The sequence below is a fragment of the Choloepus didactylus genome, chromosome 24, assembly GCF_015220235.1.
Source record: "Choloepus didactylus isolate mChoDid1 chromosome 24, mChoDid1.pri, whole genome shotgun sequence".
NCBI classification, from domain to species: domain Eukaryota; kingdom Metazoa; phylum Chordata; class Mammalia; order Pilosa; family Megalonychidae; genus Choloepus; species Choloepus didactylus.
In genome coordinates, this window is record NC_051330.1 from 16152511 (window position 1) to 16179568 (window position 27058).

A 27058-nucleotide genomic window follows, 5' to 3' on the forward strand; every position below is an offset into this window, starting at 1 on the left:
ACATCACTTCTCTTGACTCTGTACTGCTGTTTATTAGAAAAGCATATTGGAAATATGCGCTGCGGAATGATCTAAATATAAAAGAGGGGTAAATGGGAACTTGTTCAAAGTTAACGTCTAATTTTTTAGTTAACTGCCTTGGCTGTAAAATACACCGATGTGTTTTTAGGTTGTAGGCATTTATCATAATTTTAATGAATCAAAAGACTGGAAATGTTTCTAGAAATTTTGGACTGTTACAAAGCAAGTGTGCAAACATTTTAGTCTATTTTAAATTCTAAAGCCATATGCTATCTTTCTGCCATCATTGTACTATTATGAAGTTTACAAAGAGGTGAATACAGAGTACTGTGTTTCTTCATAATCACATCTTTTTTGATCAGGTCACCCCCACCCAAATAGCTTGACTCTATCACCTGCCTTACTGGCAGGATACAGAGAATACTGACAGTGTCTCTTCTATTAAGATACCAGGATAGTACTGAAGAGCAACCAATAGTCCTTTCTCCACTGAGTATATGAGAATATGATGAAATCCTCTGACAAAAAAATAGCTACCATGGGAAAAATTGCAAGACCCTCCTTGCTATCTACCCAGAAGAATGAAAATTTTCTGAATTTTTTCAAATGTCTGAAATCTCTCCTGGTAAGGACCTATTCTCCCCGTGAGATAAAATCCACAAACTCATCCTTCCAATTTTGTAAACTACTTCTATTCAACCATTATTTAAAATTAGGAAATTTGGTTAGAAAACTGATCCCCCTTTAAAAAAAAAAAAAATCATCACCTAAATTATTAACTAAAAGCCATCTTGAACTACCTTGTGCCTCAACAGGAAAGGCATCGCTGGCCAAAATCATCAGGTGCCCTTTTCTACTGTGGAACAGGCTCTTCCCTCTGATTTTCTCTCCAAAAAGTTATTATTGGCAGAAGTTCGGGTCATTTTTGATTAACGTTAGCTCCAAGGAAATATTAAAATCAGGCACATGACCTACTCGTGCTGGTAGGTGCTAGAGCCACGTGACTGTAGCAGCCCATGGAAGGCCCCTAAGCATCACTCACATGCCGTGGAAAAGAAGCCAAGTCATATTCAGTGACACGTCCTAAGGCTCGGTTCACTGCAAGTGTGCATGCGGGAGGGCGAGTAGACGTGACACTGGGGTGAAACTACCTGGCATCGTGGGCACTGCTGGTGGGCTTGGGTGGTGCCGAGTCGCTGCCAGAGGGGCCGGGGCGGCCGGCAGCAGTGGCAGCGGCAGCAGCAGCGGGGCTGCCGTGGCTCCGTGCATCCGAAGGCACACTCCGAGTGCTAAGACGAGAAGAAAAGCTTCAGGAACACAGGTGAGAAATGGGGATGGAGAATCAAATCGCTTTTGATGAAAAATAGAAGAGGGCAATGAAGTGGAAAAAAATTAAATATAAAATGTACAACTCTTCTTTGATTGAAGTTCAGGTGTAGGTTTGAAAAAGAAAAAAAAAATAACTTCAAAGCTTTGAAAAAATAATTGTGGTCCTTTCCTAGAAAATACTCTCAAATAAAAATAACTTTTAAAATAGGGGGAGAGAAGATGCTCACTACCTCAAGATGCAGAAATGCCACCACATTCAACATAATTATTTTGAAAATTCTAGTTTCTAAACTCACTTTGGTATTCAAATTGCTTCTTAATTACATACACACATGAAACTCAAGGCTGGGAAAAAACTCAAGTTTTTTCTCCCCTTTTAAACTGATATTCATTATTGCTTTTCAAATGTTTACTACGTTATGCAGACTCAAATTTGTTTTCCTAAGGTAATTTTTCATAGAAAGAAAAAGAATGAATCACCACAAAGCTGGAAAGCATTTAGTAGCTTGAGGATATAATAAGCTGCAAAATGAAGTTATCTTGGAAGGTGCATGTCTGTTTTAAATTTGCACACCCTTTCCTCTTGCAACTGAGGTTCTACAGCATGTCTTCAAGATAACACAAGTCCGAGCTTAACAAGTGTGTGAATAAGAACACAGAAAAAAATACTTAGTTAGCAGAAGCAAGCACCCAGTAGTTTTTAGAGTATCAGCATGCACAATGGAGAAGAATCCATAAAGCAAATCACTTAGGTAAGCACCAAATACCTGAATCCCTCTGGAGTTGGGATAATTAGATGCGGGTTAGGAGGGTCACTATGGCATCGAGGCACCTTCACAGGACGGGGGCTGTTCCGATGAATAGCTACCAGTGGAAATGGCAACAAATGCAAACTTGTTAGAGTGATCAACAGAAAACTGTCAAGCCAGACAATTAAATGTAAATGAAATGCTACTTAATTTTGCCAGTGACCAAAATAAATCCATTTATATAAGTAAAAATGCATATTACATATACAAATATTATGAAAAACAGATCAGTTTTTACAAGTTAATAAAGTTAAATTAAGCATTCAAACATCTCTCCATCAAAAACAACCTTTTAAATTCCTGGATTAAAGCATACATAATGAATGCTAAACAAATGATTAAAACCATTTTAGTCATAAATTAAAACGTGACTTATCTGGCATCATAAAAAAGAGCTCTCACTTTAAAAAATTTTTATCAAATTAGATTCTGATCAGTGGTGACACTTCAACAGGTACTGAGGTGAGAGGAGAGTTACTATCACTTTTCTGAGAACACTGAGTTTCACTTAATTCTTTTAAGTCAAACTAGGTGGATGGAGCATAGTTTTAACTTAGTTACTCCTTTTTCAGAGCATGTTTTCTCTCTCTTTCTTTTAAATATTGTGGTAGAAAGTAAATATGGTACTAGACAAAATTTTAAATGGAACTTAAAAAATTCTAAGAGATCTTACTCGTTACAAAACTCCTCACAATTTCACTTTCCCAATAACTAAGTGTAAATAGTAATGAACATGCATTATAGTTTGCCTGTTTCTCCCTAACATGTTTTTCTTACTGGTACTTTTAACTTTCAGTTTACCCTTAGTTTCTTCTTTTTAAAGTCATATTTTCTCTTCTCTCCTATAATACTCTTTTAGTCTACATATATTTTATCTTAAATAGAAATACTTTTTGTTTGTTTGCTTGCTTGCCTTTAATAACATCTCACAGGAGACAGAAATAACCAAAAATGGAGAGAGTGCAAGGAAGACCTTGCAAAACAAACTCAGAAGACATCTATCGAGCAATTATTAACAAAAACTTCAGGCAATTTTTATCCCTTGTTTGTTATTGCAACCATTAAGATGTTAAGTGGAAAAAATCCAATAGTAACAAAGATAGGAAGAAAGGAAGAACAAAAATGATATGGTGAAAATGATAATGTCTTTAATTCAACAAAGATAGCAGGAACTATTGAGTGAAAAATTACTAAACAATCTTCCCATGAAGAAACAAAATAGACATTCCATTTTAAAGAAAAAGCACAAAATATACAAGTTGAATATTGTTTCATGCATGAAACAGTGAAATAAAACATTTTTTTAATGAGTAGTTAATGTTGCAGAACTGTTGTACTTCACTGGAAAGAAAATCAGATGGCCAAAAACACAAACTGCTAGCAGTGAACATTTATTACAGAGATGTTTTTCATGGCAAAAACAAACAAAACAAATGTTCTTCAGCAAACGGTAGAAAGAATTATGCCCATAATTGACACAATGTAGTCACTAAAAAGAAAAATTTAGATCTATACCTAATGGCATGGAGGAATTTCCATAATCGCCATATGAGAAAAGCAAGAGAATTATATCCATTATGATACAATTTTTTATACAGCAAACAATGGCAGGAGCACAAACAGCCCTGAAAATGTTTGTGAGCACAGAAAAAGACAGTGAAGAATGCTCTTGTGTGATTCTATGAGCACACAGAAAGGGTAGACGCTTACTGACTAGGCTGTGTTCATTATTAAAGTGGGCAGAGTGGAACGGGGGCAGAAAACCAACAAGTGATGTGCTCTTGCTTTTCTTCTAAGAAAAGACTCCCAAAGCAAATGACACCTGCCATTTGTAGAACACTACAGTTTACAAACGTTATTGCCTCATATAATCCTCATTAGCATCCAATTAGAAAAGGAGGTTCAAGATCAAAGACATTCAATGACCAGCTCTAGGTCACTCAAGCATCAAGCAATCTGCCTTTGAGTTCAGTGCCATTTCTACATCCCATAGCGGCTGAGAGGATAAACGGCAGCCAAAGATGACAGCGCTATTAATTAAACAGTAGTATGGAGAAACAGGCATATTGAAACATCAGCTGATTATGAGTATTTTTTTCTGCACTGACAATTTTGCTATATGTACATTTTCTACATTTTTCTACAATGAAAACGATTACTTATGTAATAAAACATTTTAAGGAAGTGATTTTTACTGAATTATTGATTAAATATTCTTAAAGAAATATTTTAGGAGACCAGAAAATCATATAATATGTTTAAGAAAAATTTGATAAGAATATGGCATGTTTTATATAAAATATAAATTCTGCAAATAAGTTTCATTTTTATAAGAACCATGAGCCAAAAAAACAGGTATAAACTGAGGGAATTTTAAAAATACACCAATGATTAAAACCTGGCCCACTAAGTTTTCTGCAGCTAGTGAACCACTTTAAGAAATATAGTTGGCTCTCAATAAACTCACCATTTTATTCTATATTTTATTTCATATAATAATTCATGAATTATTCTATTTTGTATAATTTAAATTGCATGTAACATTTCTAATTTTTCATTTTTGGTGTTTTATTATATAAAAATATAGCTTTGTTTTATCTACAGACTGTCTCACACCAATGGGAAAAATACTTACCTGGGTTTAGAAACTTTTCCTGATACTCATTTTGTTTTTAAAGCTTTAAGATACATGTTGAAAGCTATAATTAGTGATATGTATTGTAGAAGAACTTAATTTGATTTTTTAAAAGTAAAACCAAATGGCAATTTACTATAGTTAGTGGAGAAATGGGTACTGAGGAAGGCTGAGGAGAAAAACCAAAGCATCTCTCCCTTTAAAAGACAAGGAAGGAGGGGCAGAACAATTAGATTCCTCCAGTGGCAGCAGGAGAGGCTCTTGCTCCTTGATGGACTACTACCTCTTCAAGTCTTTCCTCCCCATAAAAAAAGATTTCAATGGAGAGAACAGAATGGCAGTGCTGGTGTGGAAAAAAGAAACCAAACTTGAAATTTGACACTGCTAGCTAACATGAAGTACTTTGTGCTGGCATTTTAATCTTCCTATTGGATTTAGAAAGATTACTGTGGAATTCTCTATATACATACCTCATTTCCGTAACTTTCATTGCCATGTTCCTGCATATTCTTAAAGCACCTCTTAAACCATCTGGCTACAATCACAGATAATTTGCTCACCCAAATCAGAAGGTTCCGGGAGAAGAGCTAGTAATTGCGGTCTTACCAAGGTACAAACCTGTGACAGGGCTGTGTGGCTTTCCTATGACATGGCCAATGCATTCATTCATCAAGGCCTGTAAGCTCTAGGAACCAACAGAAAATGGGAGAGGGGAAGACAAAGAATGTGTATTCTTTTAATTACATAAGTAGCCCAAATGAAGCTTTCCATGCATTTAAAAGAAACATACTATCCTTAGTAAATATTTTCAGTTAGTTTAAAAGAAACTAAAGATAATCATAAAATAAACATAAATTCTACATAATTTAAAATAATATAGCATACAATTCCGTTTTTATCAATAAAAGCAAATTAGCTTTCGACTTCCCATAATGCAATGACTGCGCACAAGCAAGGGACTTTTTATGTATAGTGTTTGGAGGATAAAATTCACATTTTGAACATCTTTTGATCAGATGGAATTTATGAGAATAACGATGGTAATATTCAATTTTTGGCATTATGCTCTCAAATGACTCATGCTGAAATGAATTAGCTAATCTCTATTCTTTATTAAACTGCCAAAAAGCAGCAACTAAGTCAGCATTTTTCAAAACACAAAGCTAACAGATATTTTACAAGTGCTAGTGTTTATAACGATACGGTGACTTAGCTGAACAATACTGTTACAGAAAGAAAAGAGCAATGAGTATCTTTCTATGTTATAGTGTTTTAACTTCTCAGCATTATCATTACAATTATGTAGAAAAGATTTAAGAACCACTATTAAATATTTTTTTAAATGCACAATCAAGGAATAGACAATGATCAAATTACTCCTTTTGCAATGAAAAAACTTTTAGAAGATTCCATACCAAGAAGTCATCTTCTGGTAAAGCTGAAATAAAGGCAGGTTCAATGGCCTGTAGAAAATCAAATCCTTGAGTTGCCCACCTAGTATATGAAAAAGTTCAATAATCACAGAACAATCAAGAAAAGACTTTAGCAGTTTTAGATTATATAGCACTAAAAAGTAATCCAATTGGAAAATTACTATCTAACACAAAACATATTTTTGTCTCTATACAAATGTCTGGGGTTGAATAAATTTATAGTGTGGTCCTTTGGGAGAAAAGGACAACATGACCTCTAATAAAAGAATTGGCTACCAATTTGTTCACCATTTACACTGAATGACAGGCTTAAATTTCATTAGGGAGGAAAAAAGATGAGCAATCAGGAAGACCTGGTCCAGGAAGAACTGAACTCCCTCAAAAATAACTCAGTTTGGAACAAACTTTTAAAAAACAAAAGTTTTCCAAGAGTTATGGGGCTTTCTTTGTAAATATTTTTGTTAAAAAAAAAAAAAAGAAAAGAAAAAAACTGATTAAAGAATTCAGAATGCTAGTCTTTGTGCCATTTGCTGAAAAATTCCATGTACTATATGAGCACAAAATACCAATCCCACATGACTCACGAATGAAACACGCCTACTTGGTCATTACCTGGGTCTTGTACCTCTACCACTCTCACATTTAGTTAGGACGTAATTCATCCATTTCCGGGCAAAGCTTATATATTTGTCTCCTATCTTCTGTTTAAACTCCCCAGACATCAAACGAACAACTTCTTTATGATACTGTAAGAAGATTTCATGTATATCAAAATTAAGATTTATAGAAATATCTAAACACTATAATGTCATGTCTATTTCAAATGTCATTTTCTAAAACGAAAAGCAAATCCAATTAAAATGTACATATTCTGGAAAAAAAAAAAGTACAGACAAGTTATAGAGCAGAGCATCTCAAAATGCAGTTTCATAATTGCTTTATTAAATTAAAAAAACCACTAAATCAAGAAGTGCTTTTATGATATTATACATCTCCTAAAGAAGGTTTTAAAATGTAAGTAGGTTCAGTAGCACAAGATAAAAATTGGGGGACTATCTGGCAGTTTAAACTAACATTTCCAAGATTCAGCAGAGGATACAAGATGCCATGCTTTACTAAGATGTGATTACAATTATTTATCAAATTTGCTGTACAAGAGTTATAACACTTTGTGTAAGCAAGTTACAAAGCAACTGCTAAATCGTATTGTTTCCCTCCTATACTGTACTTACCTCAAACCCAAAATTATATCCCTGAATCATTGCTTCTCGGTAGTACTGCTGCAGCGTGACAGATTCCGATTCATCGACTTCAGCATCAAATTCTGATGTGAACATGTGGTCCACTCGGTCAATAGCATCACTTATCCTGTTACACAGCTCTAACGCATCATTCTAAAGAGTTGCAAACCATGATTATTCCACAATGAAGCAAACCACATAACACATTGTATTCTAAAGGACGATTTCTTCATCATCACATCGACATTAACCACTGCAAAATATCTCAGCCATATAAACTTGCATATAATTGTGCCTAAGAGTCTCCCACTGAGTACCTCTTTGTTGCTCAGATGTGGCCCTCTGTCTCTAACTGAGCCACCTTGGCAGGTGAACTCACTGCCCTCCCCGCTATGTGGGACCCGACTCCCAGGGGTGTACATCTCCCCGGCAACGCAGGATATGACTCCCAGGGATGAATCTGGACCCGGCATCATGGGATTGACAATATCTTCTTGACTAAAAGGGGGATGTAAAATAAGATGAAATAGTTTCAGTGGCTGAGAGATTTCAAATGGAGTCAAGAGGTCACTCTGGTGGATGTTCTTATGCACTATATAGATAACACCTCTTAGGTTTCAATGTATTGGAATAGCTAGAAGTAAATACCTGAAACTACCAAACTCCAACCCAGTAGTCTGGACTCCTGAAGACGATTAAATAATAATGTAGATTACAAGAGGTGACAGTGTGATTTTGAAAACCTTGTGGATCACACTCCCTTTATCTAGTGTATGGATGGATGAGTAGAAAAATGGGGATAAAAACTAAATAACAAATAGGGTGGGATGGGGGAGATGGTTTGGGTGTTCTTTTTTCACTTTTATTTTTTATTCTTATTCTGATTCTTTCTGATGTAAGGAAAATGTTCAGAAATAGATTGTGGTGATGAACGCATAACTATATGATCTTACTGCGAACAGCTGATTGTATACCATGGTTGACTGTATGGTATGTGAATATATTTCAATAAAACTGAATTTAAAAAAAAAAAAAATCTCAGTCATATTATTTTGGTTCTTCAAAAGGAAAGAGCAAATATAGAGGAGGTTATATTATTTTCATTTTTATTTGTATTAGGCATCCTTTAACATCAAGAAATGGGTCCTTATGAAATACAAAAGGAAAAAAAATCAATTTAAAATGATAATGCCTAATTCTAATCTTGTCTTTGAATAGATACTTGTGACTTCAATATTTTCACCTATGAACCACAAGCTGTGTTTTTATCCCCCCTGGGCTGTTGCTTAAGCTGGTTTCAATTCCACAGAGTGAAAACACAATAAATTTCTTAATGTCCTCCACAATGTTAACAATCAGGACTGTCCTTATTCCCCTGGCAGCACACAGTTCAGAGGTTCTCGACCAGGGACAATGTCAGGAAGCATTCTGATTGTCATGACAGAGGCAGTACTACCGGCATCAAGTGGGCAGAGGCCAGAGATGTGACTAAAAATCCTACAATGCACAGGACAGCCCTCCACAACAAAGAATTGTACGGTCCCAAATATCCATAGTACTGAGTTTGAACCTAGTTCTAGCTTTCATTGCCTTTCAAAGAAATAATGCAACCGGTCTACCTCTACACCTTGCCCCTTAGACACACACCTATATGTACACATGGTCTCCATCATGTAATCTCCCCTACACGGTGCCACCAAAATATTCTCCCCAAAGCCAAGTGTGCCAGTTTGGATGTATTATGTCCCCCAAAACACCATGTTTTTTAATGAAATCTTGTGGAGGCAGACATATTAAGTGTTGATTAGGTTGGAATCCATTGAGTGTTTCCATGGAGATGTGACTCAATCAACTATGGGCAAGACCTTTGATTGGATAATTTCCATGGAGGTGTTACCCCACCCATTCAGGGTCTTAATTAAATCACTGGGGCCAGATAAAAGAGCTGACAAACAGAAGGAACTTAGAGCTGCAGCTGAGAGACACATTTTGAAGACAGCTGTTGAAAGCTGACACTGACATTTTGGAGAACACCATTTTGAAACGCAACCTGGGAGCAAGCAGACACCAGATACATGCCTTCCCAGCTAACAGAGGTTTCTGGATGCTAATGGCCTTTCTCCAGTGAAGATACTCTATTGTTGATGCCTTACCTTGGACACTTTATGGCCTTAGACTATAATTTTGTAACCAAATAAACCCCCTTTATAAAAACCAGTCCATTTCTGATGTTCTGCAAAATGGCAGCATTAGCAAACCGGAACACCAAGTTTCCTATACCTACTCTTAAAATCTTCAACAACTCCCCAATGCTTAGAAAATAAAGCCCAAAGTCTCTATAAACAATCTGATTTTTTATCATATTATTTTACCAGCCTTATCTCCTACTATGTTCCAGTGAGGACACCAAGATCTGGACATTTCAGACTGTGATATTCAGTGCACATGCCCTTAACCTTGAACCAAAACTCAAATGCTCCTTTGTCTGTGCACTCCCAATGTGCAACTTCTGGAATTCTCTGGTGCTGAAATGCCATTGGATGCTCTCAGGGGGATCTAATCTCTCCTTCTCCTGTACTTTCATGTAGAGTTCTGGTCCTTAAGGCTATAAATACCTTAAGTGCCAGAAGAGTCAATATTTTATATAATGTTGTATTCTCCACAGAGTCCATTAACAAAAAACTAAAAGAAAAGACAAAAGTCCCCTGGCCTGTTATTAGGGTGGGGTTAAGTCTATAAGAGAAAGAAGTTAAATATTTAGTTAGTAAATGTATACAGATAAATGAGACAAATAAAATTGACAGAAGAAAAACAAATGTTTATCAAAGTACTTGTAATTTCAGGGCGAGCTTCTTCAAGGATTCAAGTTTTAACTAAATGCATGGCCTGTGGAAACTAAGGAATGAGATTAAGATGTAATGAGGTACAAAATAGAAAATGTTGAAAATAAGAGATAATGGGAGAAGCTAGGCTTGGGTTTACAGCAAACTCTGAAAGCATCTGTGTTATCTACAATTTGCTTTTTATATTGTAGTCAATTTGGCTGAACTATTTGTTGAATGAAGAAATACATAAACCTTCTTTTAAATTAGTTTGATATGGAGTGCCTCTTCTAAACTTTGGTAGTTGCAAAAGGAGAAAAGACTAGCAATGAAGAAATCTAAATTCCACCTCAACTTTGCTACTAACCAGCTATGACACCATTACGAAGTTAACTGCTCAATTTTCTATTTCGCCCAATTCTAACATACTATAGTCCAGGAATGTATTTTTAGTTTCGACATGTATTTTAGTTCAGTTTAGGAAACTATGTGTGTGTGTGTGTGGGGGGGGGGAGTAGAAAGTGGAAAGGAAAATTTAAGAGCTCAAATTCCTTGAATGATTTTACATTATAACATACCGATCCTTTCCTAACATTTCATCCAAAAGGAAATAAATTAGCTAAGATAGAATTGATGGTGAAATACCTTTAGCTGTTGCAAAGCTTTGGCAATGACTGGCTGACTGGATGTCTGCTCCTGGCGTAAAGTCATGAGTCCTTCAATGGACTGCTGGAAAGCTTTTCTCTGAATTGTGAGATGGGCAGACTGCATGACAACTAGTAAAAGATTATTCACCTGGAGGAAAAGCAAACATAGGGCATTAAAAACAGACCCCTTTATGTTTTCCCATTCTAGTTCAACCCCCAGGCCAAAAACAATACCATCCCCCACTAGGATGGATTTTTTTTTAAAGGGAAAGGAAAGAAAGGGAAATTAAGTATTGGTGAGGATGTGGAGAAATAGGAAACCCTGTGCATTGTTAGTGGGAATTTAAGATTGTGCAGCCGCAGTGGAAAACAGTTTGGCGGTTCCTCAGAAAGTTAAACATAGTGACCCAGTAATTCCACTTCTACGTACACACCCCAAAGAACTGAAAACAGGAACTCTTAACAGATTAGTTGTATGGCAATGTTCATAGCAACATTATTCACTATAGTCAAAAGTAGAAGCAATTCAACTGTCCATCCACAGATGCATGGATAAACAAAATGTGGCATATACACACAATGGAAGATTATTCAGCCATAAAAAGGAAAGAAGTTCTGATACATAGCACAACATGGATGAACCCTGAAGACATCATGTTGAGTGAAAAGAGCCAGACACAAAAGGACAAATATTGTATGATTCTCACTTACATGACATACTTAGAAGAAGCAAATTCGCAGATGCAGAAAGTAGATTATGGGTTACCAGGGGTGGGAGGAGTGATGGGGAATGTAATGGATTGAATCATGCCCCCCACAAAGATATATTCAAGTCCTATCCCCTGGTCCTCTGCATGTGAACTCAATTGTAAATAAGATCTTCAAAGACCCTATTAATTAAGGTGAAGTCAAATTGAATACAATATAACTGGGAGCCTTATAAGCAGAAGAAATTTAAACACAGTAGCAGGAGGGAGTAGGAGAGAAAAACAAGACAGATGGCCATGTGACAGAGGTAGAGATTGAGTTATGGATTGTCAGCAAGCCAATAATAACACTACAGACTTCAGAGAAAGTGGGATTCTGCTGATAACCTTGATTTTGGACTTCTAGCATCCAAAACTATATGACAGTAAATTCCTGTTGTTAAGCCAAGTAGTCTCTGGTATTTGTTACAGAAGCCCTGGAAAACTAAAACAGGGAGTTATTGCCTAATTGGTATGGAATGGATCAAGTTTGGGGTGATGAAAATGTTTTGGTAATGAATGGTGGGGATGGTAGCATGGTTACAGGTAAATGTAATTAATATCACTGAATTGTACAATGAAAGTGGTTAAAATGGGAAACTCTGTGCTGTATATATGTTACTACAATAAAAAATGAAAATAACACAGCAACAACAACAACAAAAATGAAACAAAAGGAAATAAAACAAATTCTCAAGCCAGCAAGCAGTGTTGAAGTGAGGCTGCTCCCACGGAGCAGCTCCCTGCAGTAAGCACTGCTGTCCAGTGAGGTCTTCTGTATGATGTCAGTGAGGTCTTCTGCATGATGGAGAAGGGCCCCAAGGCACGGATCCCAGTGGCTAACTAGAGAGGCAGAGATAGACTACCAGGTGCCACCGAAAGGACAGGACCAGAGCACTCAACAGAATGCTCTTGTAGATATTTCACTAGCACAGCCCAAATCCCAAGATTCTTGCTGTAAAGTATTCACAGCATAACCACAGAGTCAGCTTAAATACTCACTGGCACCCGCACTTCAAGCCCTTTGTAACCCAATACCATCAAGTTATTAGATGCATACTACAAACAGCTCAGTGTAGGGGAGACAGCACAGACTTTGGACATCTGAATTTTATCCCACTCTTACCTCACTCTTGTCACTACACTATGGAATCACTTTGCTTGACTTCCAAAGAATTTGGTCTAAATTTCTAAAGTTCCTTTCAACTCTGATATTCTACCAATCTGTCTATTCATAATAGTGTTTATCACACTTTGTCATAGCACTTAAGTTCTATCGAGAACACAGAAAACTGTTACAGAATGTTTTTATATAGCAATAAAATTCCATGTATCCAAGGTCTCCAATAATTCACATGGAATTATACTAAAGTTTGCCTTTGCAGAATCAATCCACATAACTGCTGGAAATAACACAGAAAAGAAAAGCTGGCTTAAATTACTTAGGAATCCAAGCTATTTACAAGTAGCCATTCAAATGTAACTGCAATCTTAGTAGAAATAGTTAATTTATATTCAGTAATACCTATAAGTTTCCAAAGAATATATACTCTTGATGCTATGCAGGTTATAGTCACTGAATAGTCTACATAGTAATCCATCCTGTTATTCAGATTCTTCTCTAAACCAAACTGCATCCCCCTGACTAGTAATAATTTGTGATTTTTTACTATATGAATGTATTTACAGTCTTGAGTTAGTCACATTATCAGGATGACACTACAAAACTTGCTTGTGAAAGCCAAAAATATCTTTTAAGTACTAGCATATAACACTATGTAAAAGTCTAGTTCTTGTCAATTCTATAAGGATATAAAGATATATTTATTTCAAAGAACTCTACAAATTATACTTTTCACAAATTTACTACTTACTCACCCCATGATATTCAATTCTAGAGATTTCTGTCCACATTCCCAGAATATAGATGCTAATATTTAAATATAATTGATATTTTTACATATTATCCATTAAAGCCAAAAGTCAAATTATTTTTTGATTATACATATTACTGCTTTCCTCCATTAGTAGAGATAGTAAAGAATAAGTTAGAGTGCCTTCTTAAACTGTTTAAATTTAAGATTTTTTAAATGTTTAACTCAGGCTACTACTTATAAATCTTGAACTCACAGTTAAGTATTAGAGATCGCAAATCAAAAAATAAGTGCATGGTGTTTGTTTCCTTGGTTACCTATCTTCACTGTAACACCACCAAAAAAGCACACAATAAATATTCATCAAAAAAAAAAAAATGACATAGCACATTTAGATGAGAAACATCTCAAAACTATAAGGTGTAAGGCAGAGAATGCTACTGTGGATCATGTATTTCAATTTCATAGACTGACACCCTAATGAAAATAAAGGCTCAATTTGATAAAGAAAAAAAAAAATCTAAGATAATAGATTTAACAGCTAGCCCAAGGATACAAACAAATATTTACATATGAAGATGTTCATCAGAGGTCTATAAAGAAAAGTAGTAATTACTGGTAACTAGTTATTTTTCCAACAATAGAAGGGTGATAAAACAAATTATGGCATCTATACTGATGGAATATTATCTAACTACTCAATACAGTGTTTTTAGAAATGTTTTAATGATGTGTGGGAATATGTTTATTATGATATATTGTGATTTTTTAAAAGCTGAATTTAAAGTTGCATGCATACATAAATGAACCATATTAAAAAGTGCATACCTATCTTTTGTGTATGTGCATGCATTTTTTTATGCACAAGACAAAGACTTTAAGGACATATATGAGAATGGTTATTTGTGAGTGGCAGGATTATGGATAACACTTATTCCTTCTTGTATTTTCCAAATTTTCCATGATGGGCATGGCATGTACTGTTTAAGCAAAGGGAATAAATATTTATATATTTTTAAAACTACCATAACCAAAAACAGACTGCACTTGGAGTAAATAAAAACGGATTTTCCTGACTGCCTAGTCTCCTACCAAAACACACTCTGGCAACAGTTAGTACAATTTTATAAATAACTCATATTATAAAAAGCTAAATACTTTCTTAAGTATGCATACATTTCCTCGTTTTAAAGTTTTATTTCACACTTTCATAAATGCCTACAGATGTTAAGACCAGCAGGCAAAGTTTCTGGGGCAGAGGGAAGATTCGAAGGCAGTAATTAATGTGGTAAATTGAGGACCTGAGATAAGGCCAATAAGGCTAGTGGTGAACAAGGGCAAGAGTGGGAGGAGCAGAGGTAGAGAGAGAGAGGCCGGGACCTCTACATAAACAGGAAGATGGAGCATTTTAAGCAAAGGAACAGTGGATCTAAGTTTTTAAAAAAAAATCTCTCTTACTTCTATATGCATTTAAGAGTGAAAACAAGGAGCAGTTCACAGACCAACACAGTCATCTAGGGTGGAGATACTCAGTGGCATAAATTAGGACAACAGTGAAGATGAGGGAAGTAACTATTACAGAATACCTTCTGAAAGTACAGACATCAGAATTTGCTTTGTGCATGGAAGAGTGAGGGAAAAAGACAAACGGGAGACCAGCAACCCCTAGATGGAAGCAGAAGCACATTATGCTTCTAGGATAAGAACTACTAGGTTGGAATGGATGGGAAAGAGGGCAGAAGAGTCCAGATATGGTGGAAGAGTGTGGACCAAGGCCACAGGATTTTGCAGGCATGACATCTCTGACGTATCTCAGAACTCTAAGGAGTTCAACACTCCAGGAGCAAAGTGTGTGTGTGTACTGGGGCAGCATGTGAGGATGGAAAACGCAGAAAAAGGGTCATTTACCCAAAATACTCAAGACTTGACAGGGTTAGTGATTAGTTGGAAGAGGGGAAGGACTGAACTTATTTTAACTGTCACATTTCTGGTTCAAAGAATTGAGTGGATGGCATGCTATTCACTAAGACAGGGAATATAAGACAGCAGATTTGTAGGAGTCAAGGTAGACAGTCATTTCCTTTCTGGTCAGAGTGGTTTTGAGGTGCGTGATAATGAAACTCCCATTATCACTGGCCATGAGTGAAATGCAGGTAACACTAGGTTTCTTAGAGTTTTAATTAATGTGTTATATAAATTTTCATTGATTCTTGTTAGGTAGGCAGGTGATAGTCTTTACTGAAACAATGAAAACTGAATAACCAGTAAATCAGAGTACTTGGAGAAGTGGGATTTCTGGAGCTATTAATTAAATAAGATAACTTCTTTTAGCTCATGGGCATATATCTAACTACATGACTGAACTAAGAAAAGGTGTAAATAGAATATATGGTTTACTTCAAATATTCAGTACAATTTAATGTACTTATAGAACTTTATGGCATCTTTAGTACAAGTTATGCTGCAAAATTATCTATTTAAAAAATCAAGGCATAATTTGGGGAACTGTATACTTGAGACTACTATGGTAGTTAAACTAATCATTCACAAGCTGCTAATAATTCATTTTTTCTAAAAAGTATGACTTAAAATAATGCTAAAGGTGCGGGGTCAGAGCAGTGGGCATGGAAATTGGGAGGAAGACACACCTGCATGCTTCTCAGGGTATCAACCGTCTCCACCTGAGGCACAACTTTGACAGGCTGCTCTTCCCACGTGCCCCAGACATCATCTGAATCATGATTTTTGGTCAGCAGCAGAAAGGCATCAATTAGTACTTCATCTGAATCTTTAGAACAGTCCTTTCCTGCGGCTGCATTGAGTAACTGCAATATAATACTCTTCTCCTCAGCGAGAGTGTTTGGAACAAATACTTGCAAGTTTTCTAACCCAGGAATTTGTATCTGGAAAAGAAAATAAACCAAAAATCTTATATTAGGAACACCATTCATTACAGAAATAGGTTATTTTAAAAAAGCAAACAAGCTGTTTAAGAGTTTCAGATTTCAAAAAATCGTTCGAACTAGGATTCTGGTTTACTCAGGAACAATGATGTAGAATATTCTTGTTTGCAACTTTTGTTGGAGAGCTATGTGATTTCATATGTTTAATTTACATGCAACTGTTGCTGACAACTAATTAAAAATGATGCATCAATTCTGAAAAGCTTTTACTAATTACCAATAATCTGAATTACTGAAGCAATTGGCATGTTTATAAAAAGAAAACAAGATGGCAGTTAGTTTAAATTAAATAAAATTTACAAACCCCAAATTTAAAACACTGTAAGGAAAACATTTTTTCAAAATGGTGTGTTATAGCTCCGAGATTCACTCTATTATATAATAACAAAGCTTTTTTTTTTTTTTAGCATCAAGATTACTTCATGAAATACCACTCACAAAGGAAAGTACATAATGAATCTACTACTGAGTGTAATGTATGATGTCAATGTTACTTCAGGATCTCAAACAAAGTCTACAAAACCTTTTGGCTAAAGTTATTTAAAACAAAAAGTAAGTACCAATTAAGTTAGATACAATCAGGGGTTGGTCAATTTAAAATTGCTAAGTATTTTTTTCTTTTTTCTAAAGTATACTGTGTCTCAATCCTTTGAAACACTGATTTTGCTTCTTCCATTACAGGAATTTGCTTTTTTTTTTTCAGCTATATTGTATTCCATTCCTTATGACTACTTTCTGATTTAATTTTTTTTTTTAATTTGGACATGGCTAATGTCATGTTACTCAAAAAAATATTTAGAGCATCTAACTCTACATATTACACAGTTTTTATCTATTATCTTTTAATGTTTTATATTCAGTAAAGATTCTCTGACCATTGATTTCAACTGATTTTCTGCCATCTTTTCTATTAAGTATTGAAAGATGGGTGTCCAAATATCTTACTATAATTGTGAATTTGTCTCTCTCTCCATTTAGTGCTATAAGATTTTGTTTCATGCATTCTGAAGTTCTATGATTAAGTATAAGCACATTAATGATTATGCCTGAGTTGACTCATTTGCCAGTACAAAATATTCCTCTTTATCTCTGATAATACTCTGTTTCTACATGAAATCTTAAACTAACCTCTTCAGATTGAAGGAAAATGACTCTGGAAAGAAATATGGACTTACATAAAGGAATGAAGATGCACTCTACAAAGTAAAATTCAAAACGTCCATCATTCAATAAAAAAATAACCAAAGCAAGTTTTACCTATGATTATGCTGTGATGTTTTTGGGTCAAAAGACCACAGTGACAACAGTGCCTTTTCCATCACTCCATATCAAGGGTCCATACTCTCAAAATGACTTATCACTGTTGATATTTACCTTCATCACCTGGCTGAGGTTTTATTTGCCAGGTTTCTCCAACGTAAAATTACTCTTTTTCCCCTGACCAAACTGTTTTTTGGAAGGAAGTCACTATATAGAGTCCATCCTCAAGGAATGGGGAGTTATGCTCCACCTACTTAATGGATGAGTACCTATATCAATAACTTAAAATATTTTATGGCAAAAAAACAAAAAAAAAAAACAAAAAAAAAACCAAGCAAGTAAATAGGACCAATAACCCAAAGAAAAATAAATCAAGAGAAGCAGACCCAGAAATGACAGAGATAATGGAATTAGCAGACAAGGATGTTAAAATAACTATTATAAATAAGTATTTCCTATTTTAAATGATGATGAGAGAAACAGGAAAATTAAAAAAACACTGACCTGGAATTTCTAGATATGAAACACACAGACTGGATGATATCACAAACAAATTTAGATACTGAAGAAGGAAAGATCAGTGAATGTGAATTTGAAAAATGACTAGTGAAAATATAAAGAGAGCATCAATAACCTGTGGAATGATATCAAGCAATCTAGCATATGTGTAATTAAAGTCTCAGAAGGAAAGGAGACAAGAGAACAGGAAAAAAAAATTTTTTAAATAATGGCTGAAAAAGTATTAAATTTGATAAAACTACAGCTCTAGGGCGTCAACAAAACTCAAAGCATATAAAACATAAAGTAAACCACACCTAACCATGTATAACCAGATTGTTAAAAACCAGTGATAAAATCTTAAAAGCAGCCAGGGACAAAAGACACATTACAGACAGAAGGACAAAAATAAGAACATCAGCAAACTTCTCTTCAGAAATTATGTAAGCCAGAAGATAAGGAAAGAATCTTTAAAGCACTGAAAGAAAAAACAAAACAAAACAAAACCTGCCAACCTAAAATTCTATACCCAGTGAAAATATGCTTCAAATATAAAGATGAAATAAAGACTTTTTCAGACAAAAAACTAAGACAATTCATTGCCTGAAGAACAGTACTGCAAAAATTTTAAAGGAAATTCTTCAGGCAGAAAGAAAAAGGTAACAGGGAACTTTGGATTCACAAAAAAGAATGAAAAGTGTCCAAAATCATACAATGTTTTCTCGTTTTTAAAGCTCTTCAAAAATAATTGACTGTGTAAAGCCAAAATAATAACAATGTTCACAGATCAAGAGACTTAACATGGTTAAGACTGTCTGTCGTATCCAAACTCATTTGAATATATAACACAATCATAATCAAATCTCAGCAGACTTTGAAGAAACTGAAAAACTGACGTTAATATTTACACAGAAATACAAAGGTCTTAGAATACTTAAAAGAACTTCGAAAATTAAGATCAAATTGGGGACGGACACCATCTGATTCCAAGCAATTACTAAGGAAGGGCACTAGATTAAGAAACAAAACATCCAGAAATAAACCCACATATGTACAGTCGATTTGTAACAAAGGTACTAAGGCAACATCTGAATAAACCCATGGAAACACCTGATTAAACACATGGAAAACAGAAAACGTCAATCCCTCTTTCACACCCTATACAAAATTAAGTCAAGACTGATCACAGACCTAACATGAAAACTAAACTATATGGCTTCTGGAGGAAACACAGAAGACTGTTTCCACAATTTTGGAATAAACAGATTTCTCAGAGAGGAAGCACTAGAAATAAAAGACAAAAAAAAGATCAATTAAAATAAGAAGTAGAGGGAAAATGATCTACTGATAAATACAACATAGATGAATCTCAAAAACATTATTTTGAGCAAAAGAAGGCAGACACAAAATATTCCACTTATATAAAATTCAAAAGCAGACAAAATCATCTGTGATGATTAAAATCAGAGACAGTAGTTGCTTTTGGAGATGGGTTGGATTGGAAGGGAGCACAAAGGAAACTGGGCTGATGAATATGTCCCATATCTTGATAGGGGTGCAAATAATTGGGCACAAACAATTGTCAACCTCATCAGTTTTATACTTAAGACCAGTGCATCTCATTGCATAGGAATTTTATGTAAGAAAAGAAAAAACACAAAATTTGTGACACCATTTTCTGTTAACTCACTCTCAACTAAAAGAAAAATATATACATAGCAGGTCAGCATACAGTCAATGGAAGTGCAGCAATCTCAGGCTATTCAGAATGTGTCTGTGTGTTTGGGTGGGGAGTGGGAAGTCCAATGCCTGAGGCAGAACAAAGTGTCAATAGCATGAATTGAATCAATTTGAGATAAGGACATATTATATATATATGTAAAGTAAAAGAGGAAGAGGCCAACTGTTTATTGGTACAACATAAATTATCACATTTAACCTTCACAACAACTCTATGAGGCAAGTTCTTCAGATACAAAAACTCAGCTTAGAATTTGTCCAAGATGATAAAGTAAACAAATATCAGAAACTAAAACAGGAATCCAGCTCTGAATGACTCCAAAGCCCAAGCTCTTTTCACTGTACCATTCTGACCCTACAAGACAGCTATCCAATTGGGAAAAGTTTTTGAGCAGTACTTTTTTAATCTTCTTCAATTACTCCCATCTCTTATAAACCTTCACTCATGGTTTTTTCCTTACATTTTTACAAACCATCTGAGCTCAGATTTCTAATCATGCACTTGCTTCTTGCTTTTATTTTCTATTTTAAATTTGAGATTGAAGAATGTTTTTATCTGCTTAATCTTTTTCTTGTTCAGGAGGCTAAATCTAAAAGTGGGAATTATAGAGGTTTGAAGAGGGGAAAATCACTATTTTACAGAAGGGCCTGGTTTGCTACCTGTTTTTGCAAACAAAGTTTTAATGGAACACAGCCACAACCATTCGTTTACACAGGCATACCTCGTTTTACTGCGCTTTGCATTATGACACTTTGCAGATACTGTGTTTTTTTTAAAAATTGAAGGTTTGTGGCAACCCTGTGTTGGGCAAATATATCGGCGCCATTTTTCCAACAGCACCTGCACACTTTGTGTCTCTGTCACATTTTAATTAAGGTATGTACATTGTTTTTTTTTTTTTTTTCAGACATAATGCTACTGCATACTTAACAGACTACAGTATAGTGTAAACATAACTTTTATATGCACTGGGAAACCAAGAATTTGTGACTCATTTGCGATATTCACTTTACTGCGGTGGTCTGGAACCGAACCCGCAGTATTTCTGAAGTATGTCTGTATATTGTCAAGTCGAGTAGTTATAGCATAGAATACGTGATCCACAAGCCTAAACTATTTACTGTCTGGGCCTTTATAGAAAAGACAAGTAGGTGTGGGGAAAGGCATTAATCAAAACAGTGCAGAAAACTGCCAGTAGTATGAAGGAGGGAGAAGAGGAGAGAGAGTTTGGAAATGTATTTTGGTGAAGGGTCCTTGTAAAGTTTTTCCAATTATAGGGCACTCTCTTAATTGTTTTACTTTAAACAAAGAAAATACTCTAAGGGGAGGAAGTCAGCTTGAAAGCAGTCTCAGTCAATGCTACTTTGGGATGTTCACAGCAAGTCACCTCAGCCAAAAGGCAAAAAAAAATGTTAATATAGACTCACTAGTTATTCTGGGGGGTATTTTTTTTTTTTTTAGTTTTTAATTTTTATTGAGATTGTTCACATACCATACAATTATCCAAAGATCCAAAGTGGACAGTCAATTGCCCCTGGTATCCTCATACAGCTGTGCATCCATCACCACACTTAATTTTTGTTCAATTTTTAGAAACTTTTCATTACTCCAGACAAGAAATAGGGCAAAAGAAGAAAAAAAAAAAGAAAAAGAAACTCGAATCCTCCCATATCCCTAACCAACCCCCCTCCACTGTTGACTCATAGTACTGGTATAGTACATTTGTCACTGTTCATGAATGAACGTTGAAATACGACTAATTGTAGTATATAGTTTGCAATCGGTACATATTTTTTCCCGAGGGGTATTTTAAAGATAATTTTAACAAGGAATATGTATGTGATTATGTTGTGTGTGTCACACATACCCACATTAGGTATGTGGGTGGGATAAAATTGTGGGTTTGGAATAAAATTTCCAATGACAATATCATACACAGATTGTAAAAGTGCTAAAACTCAACCAACTTAAACTGGAGTAAAGATGATGCCTCAAAGAGTGGATCTGATGATGAACAGGTCACTGAGGTCAAAGATTCATGTAAGAAGTCTCAACTGCTTAGGAAATGGGAGAATGAAAACAATTATTCAAAATTAGTATTACTTTATATATATTACTTTAAATATGTGTGTGCAGCTAAGTTAATACATTAAATAGCTTAAGTAACCATTTGATTATTTTATCTGCATTCTTAAAGCAAGTTAATACAATCAAGTTTTTTCCAATTATTTTATCGGGAAATTATGGGACAGTTTTATAATAATTAGGATCAATGTACAGTCTGCAAAGACTGAAATGTTCACTATCTGGACCTTTAAGTAAAAGTTTGCCTGTTTCAGAGTAAGGTAGGAAAGGCCAAATATTTCCATTACACCATCTTAAATATTTACCTTGACATACTGTTTTGATTTCAGAACATCCAGAAGGTCTCTAACTGGGGCTGAAAGTACGAATTCTGCTGCTATTTCCAGGTCCTAGAATCAAATATATAAAGAAATTTCTTTAGCTTTTTAGAAAGTAAGATAAAAGATAAACAAGAAAAAAAAATAATCAGGACTATTAACTCACCTTCCTTAACATTTTAGCAAATCCAAGTGCTTTGGAGGCCCTTTCTCTAGCTTCATGAAAGAGCTCCTTCAGGGCTCGACTTATCTCTATAACAGATCTCCTGGGAAGGTGATTGAAATCCAGTTAGAATACATTAGGGCACAGTCCAGAGCTGCGAGATATATATAACAATAAAGATGAAGCACATTCCAAATCACATTAATAAATGAAAAGAATGCAGATTATTTTTTTAATGAGAGTAATTACTGTGACTATATTCTGAAGCACTCAGCATTTTGCTTCTTGCCGTCTTCTAGAAAACACTTGTGTTCTTTAAATATAAGTAGGGCACATTAAATAACCTTCAAGTAGCAGTAAGTGCAATAGTCCAAAGATTTTATTCTGCTAATTTCTTAGAATTTGAGTTAAGCTCTTGATTTCCAGCTCATAATCTAATTAAAAAAGGAATACATACGGTGGTATGCTGACATTTTAACATTCAGTTCTTCAAAAATTATTGCCTATTGTGGTATTTGGTGATTTGATTTCCATGGGGTAAATGCTCCCATCATAGCTGATTTCAAGCTAACCAGGATGATATCACTGAGCAAAGAGCTGGGAAGACATGCGCAATTAGCTCTCTCAAGCCAATACAAGCCAACTTTAGCACACCACTGTATGTAAACCCACTTTTTATATCCAATTCTGGTAAAAACAGTCAACTGGAGCATCATGAGAGACATTCTCTGGGTCATTATCTTAGTTCCTGAATTTCCATGTCAATAATGAATTCAATATGATAACTGTCAAAACTGCAAGACCTTCTGCAAATTGACCCATTCTTTTTCTCAGTTATTCAATATTCTCCCAGATGAGAATCTATAGGAACTTCTTTCCTTAACCCTGGCATAAAGACATGCCAAATGTTCTGAAAGCCAAAATGTGTTTTCCATCAAACTCTGGATGGTGAGAGAAAACATTTCAGTTCTAGAGAAGTAAATTCCACTTGAGCATTTGGTAAGACTGCATCACATGAAATGGCTGATAAATGGCCACGAAATGGCTATATGCCTGATACATATGCCACAAAAACAATTTCACATGATTCAATCTAAATACTACCTGCATGAATTGCAGAAAATGCAACACATAAATAAGCCATGGTTTCATGGTCTAATGTTCAACAGAGGGGATAAGCAAAGCATAAAAATAACTAAAATGTACCAAATGTCATTAAACATATTAATGGACAAATATGCGGTTTTTAAAGGGCAGAAAAATAGTGTTTAATTAAAGACATTCTAGAACATGTGGGAGGAGGTAGTTCTACTCACCTTTACTCAACTTAAACTTTCTATTCCTTTCTTTAAAGAACTATTTTATTAGGCTCAAAAAATTCTGAGTTAGCCTCAAAGAAAATTTCACATAAAACCATAACCAAGACATCATATGAAAAGCCCAGGCAACAATAACTAAATTCCTTTAAATCTACTACCCAAATTTTTAAGGTTCAACACAATTTGGTTTAAACAACTCTCATTCTAAGCTTATCACAAAGAGTAAACTACATGAAATAAGAAATAGGAGAGAAAAGAAAGTGTAACTTCAACCTTATTTCATCTGAAGCACTACTGTCATCAGCACTGGTCCAAAATTCAGCACAGCTCTCCTGTAAGCCAAATTCTAAAAAACTTCCTGTAGATTTCAGCAACATTCCTGCAATGTCACTAAGGGAACAAAAAATAACAAAAATAAAACAAAGAAAAGATTTCTTCACTCATATTCTAATTTTTGAATGAAAAACTAACTGAAAGGTTGAGCTAATGCTTCAATAATTTAAAAATCAAGAATTTTTTTAGTATAAAATGATGATCAATGTACAAAAGTAGAAGTCTCAATTATGAATTGACCTTTGTTCTATTTCCACAGTTTTTCATTATACATTGTAAAATCCTTAAATTAAATTTGAGTAGCTATGTGATTATTACACAAATGTCATTTCCATCTTAAACACCTTAAACAAATGTTCAAAATGGTATAAAATGGCCTTAAATACATATGTAGGAAAGATTTTTTTAAAGCCTAATAAACCAAATTGTAACATAGAAAAGAGAAGTGAATTCCTCACATGCAACTGTTTTTAAACATTTCCCTCACAATCAGCTTTAATTATTGTCAGTAAGCATGAAATAGACTACATAACTGACGCATCTTGCTGCATATACAATCTAAATACCAGTTTTAAAATGTACCCAAATGTAAAAAAATCAATCTAAATGAGTGCACTAAAAACTCAACAACAGTTTATACAGCTCCATGATGTTCAGGGCAAGGAGCTTATGATCGACTGAGTTGAGGACAGCAGATTAAGTATTCATCCAATAGCAGCTGTGAAGGGAAGTCAGTCCTAGGGGGGTTGTCAGAGGAGAAAGATTGCACTCAGTTGAAGGGCCACGCGTGGTTTTGGGGACAGGAAGCATAGCCTTGTATGAAAAGCAGGGCTTTAATAGGTAAAATAATAATGGGAATAGGGAATCGGGTCAGGAAGAGAATGGAGAAGGGAAAAGGGAGAAGGAAAGTCCAAGACAAACAATAAACACTATCAAAAGGCATGAAGATTTGTTAAATAAGAGGCATATCTGAAAAAAGAAATAATCTAATCTGGAAGGATTTAGAGGATATTTATGCTACAAAGGGTGGTGGAAGATTAGGAAAGCAAATTGGGGCCATTTTGCGGAGGGCTTTGAATGTCTTGCTTAATTTGGCAGGCAAATTTGGTTTGATCTGTAGGCAAAAAGGGTGGGCGATGAACATTTATGAGTGGGAAAGTGACCTGATTACAAATGTCCTTTTAGCAAGGGTAGTGTAGTACAAGGATAAACAAGATAGATTTAATCAGCAAATATTTATTGAGTGCCTATTATGTACTAGGCAACAGTGAACAAAACAGACAAAATCCCCCCCAGTGAACATAGAAAACCAATAAACAAAATGAACAAGGGAAACGTAAAATGTACAGTATTTCAGATATTGGTAAGTGCTACTGAGAAAACAAAGAAGGAAGAAAGCTAAGGCATGCTCAAGGGTAGGGATTTCAATTTACGTATACTGAGAAGTATATCAGGTATATGTGGAAACAAACCTGAAAGCAGTTGGGAAATGAGTCACAAAAATAAGTGGGGGAAGAGCAGTCCAAGCAGAGGGCGCAGCAAGGACAAAGGGCCTGAGGCCAGAACGTGCTGGCCTTCGAGAAAAAATAAGGAAGCCACTGTGACTGGAGTGGAGTAAACACAGGAGGCAGGAGTAGGAAATGAGAACAAAGATATGACAAGTGAGACAGTCAGGCCTTGTGGGCCATTTTTAGGCACTCTCACTTTTCCTGGATAAGAAAGGAGGCCACTGGAGTGTTTTGACAGGAGAGAAATGTGGTCTGATATACGCTTTGACAAGATCACACTGGCTGTCGTGTTGAGAATAAACTATAAGGGGATAAAGGCAGAAGCAGGAAGATCACTTAGCTACTGCAATATAATAGGAGAGAATATAATATATTCTGCAATATAATAGGAGAGAAATGACAACTTGGTCAAAGGGGTAATATGGGGTGGTGAGCAGAGGTCACTCGGCTTCACTATACCCTGAAGGGACACCTAACAAAGCAGAGAAAGGAAGTCAGGGGTCCATTCCAAGTTTGAGTGAACCTGGAAGAAACAGCATGTGAAGCAGAAACTTGCTGCTATAATACACCAGACGAGAAGCAACGGAGTCCTGAACTACAAGAGTAGAAGTCAGTAAGACCCATAGAAAGGGACAGTGAGAAAGCCCTGTGAACTTCTCAAAACAAGGAACATGAAGGCGAAGGTCAGAGACTTAAGCAAACTGCAGAATGTTAGAGTCTGCACTATAGGGAATGTAAAGAACAAGGAAAAAATAAAAACAAAAAAGACTGACAGGAGGAAATGAAGGTACAATGAAATTACTTAACATGAATTTGTGCTGAAACTAAACAGTAACTGGATTTTTTGTTTTAAATTTAATTTCTTTAACAAAGTTAGACAGCCTAGACACAAAATGCAAACAGAAGGTACTACAGGCAAAGGAGAACCAAGAAAGATTAAGATGGGGAGAAATTCTGAAAATGATAGTGAATGCATTTTTTTTAAAAGGCTGACTATGGCACCAGGCTGAACAGGAAAGCAAGGGAAGTCAGATTGGGGATCACAGCCTGAAGGACTGAGCATTATAAGACAAGAGCAAGTTTACTGCTCACTCAAAGTAAGGATAGAGAAGACATGAAAAAGAACTGGAGGTTAGGATCCAAAAGGTAACACAAAATTTTCAGATACCGAGTATGGTACAGAGTTTGCTGGAGTTGAGAACAATGAGGCTCTAAAGTTAGAAGAGTACTCAACATGAAAGATAAAGCTCTAAAGAATGCATGCAGAGTGTCAGAGTGTGGGGAAGAAAATATGAACCTGGTACAAAAAACTTT

The 27058-nt window shown here is 35.3% G+C and overlaps 1 protein-coding gene across 1 annotated transcript in view; it reads right to left on the reverse strand.

Moving 5' to 3' along the window:
* MAP3K4 (mitogen-activated protein kinase kinase kinase 4) overlaps positions 1-27058 on the reverse strand; it is a 138063-nt gene that overhangs the window by 18313 nt on the left and 92692 nt on the right. Inside the window, 11 exon segments of the mRNA XM_037817631.1 lie at positions 1173-1310; positions 2118-2214; positions 5401-5479; positions 6210-6288; positions 6840-6973; positions 7460-7621; positions 10936-11085; positions 16206-16460; positions 22410-22493; positions 22588-22687; positions 24177-24293. Of these exon segments, the coding sequence (XP_037673559.1) occupies positions 1173-1310; positions 2118-2214; positions 5401-5479; positions 6210-6288; positions 6840-6973; positions 7460-7621; positions 10936-11085; positions 16206-16460; positions 22410-22493; positions 22588-22687; positions 24177-24293 (1395 nt within the window).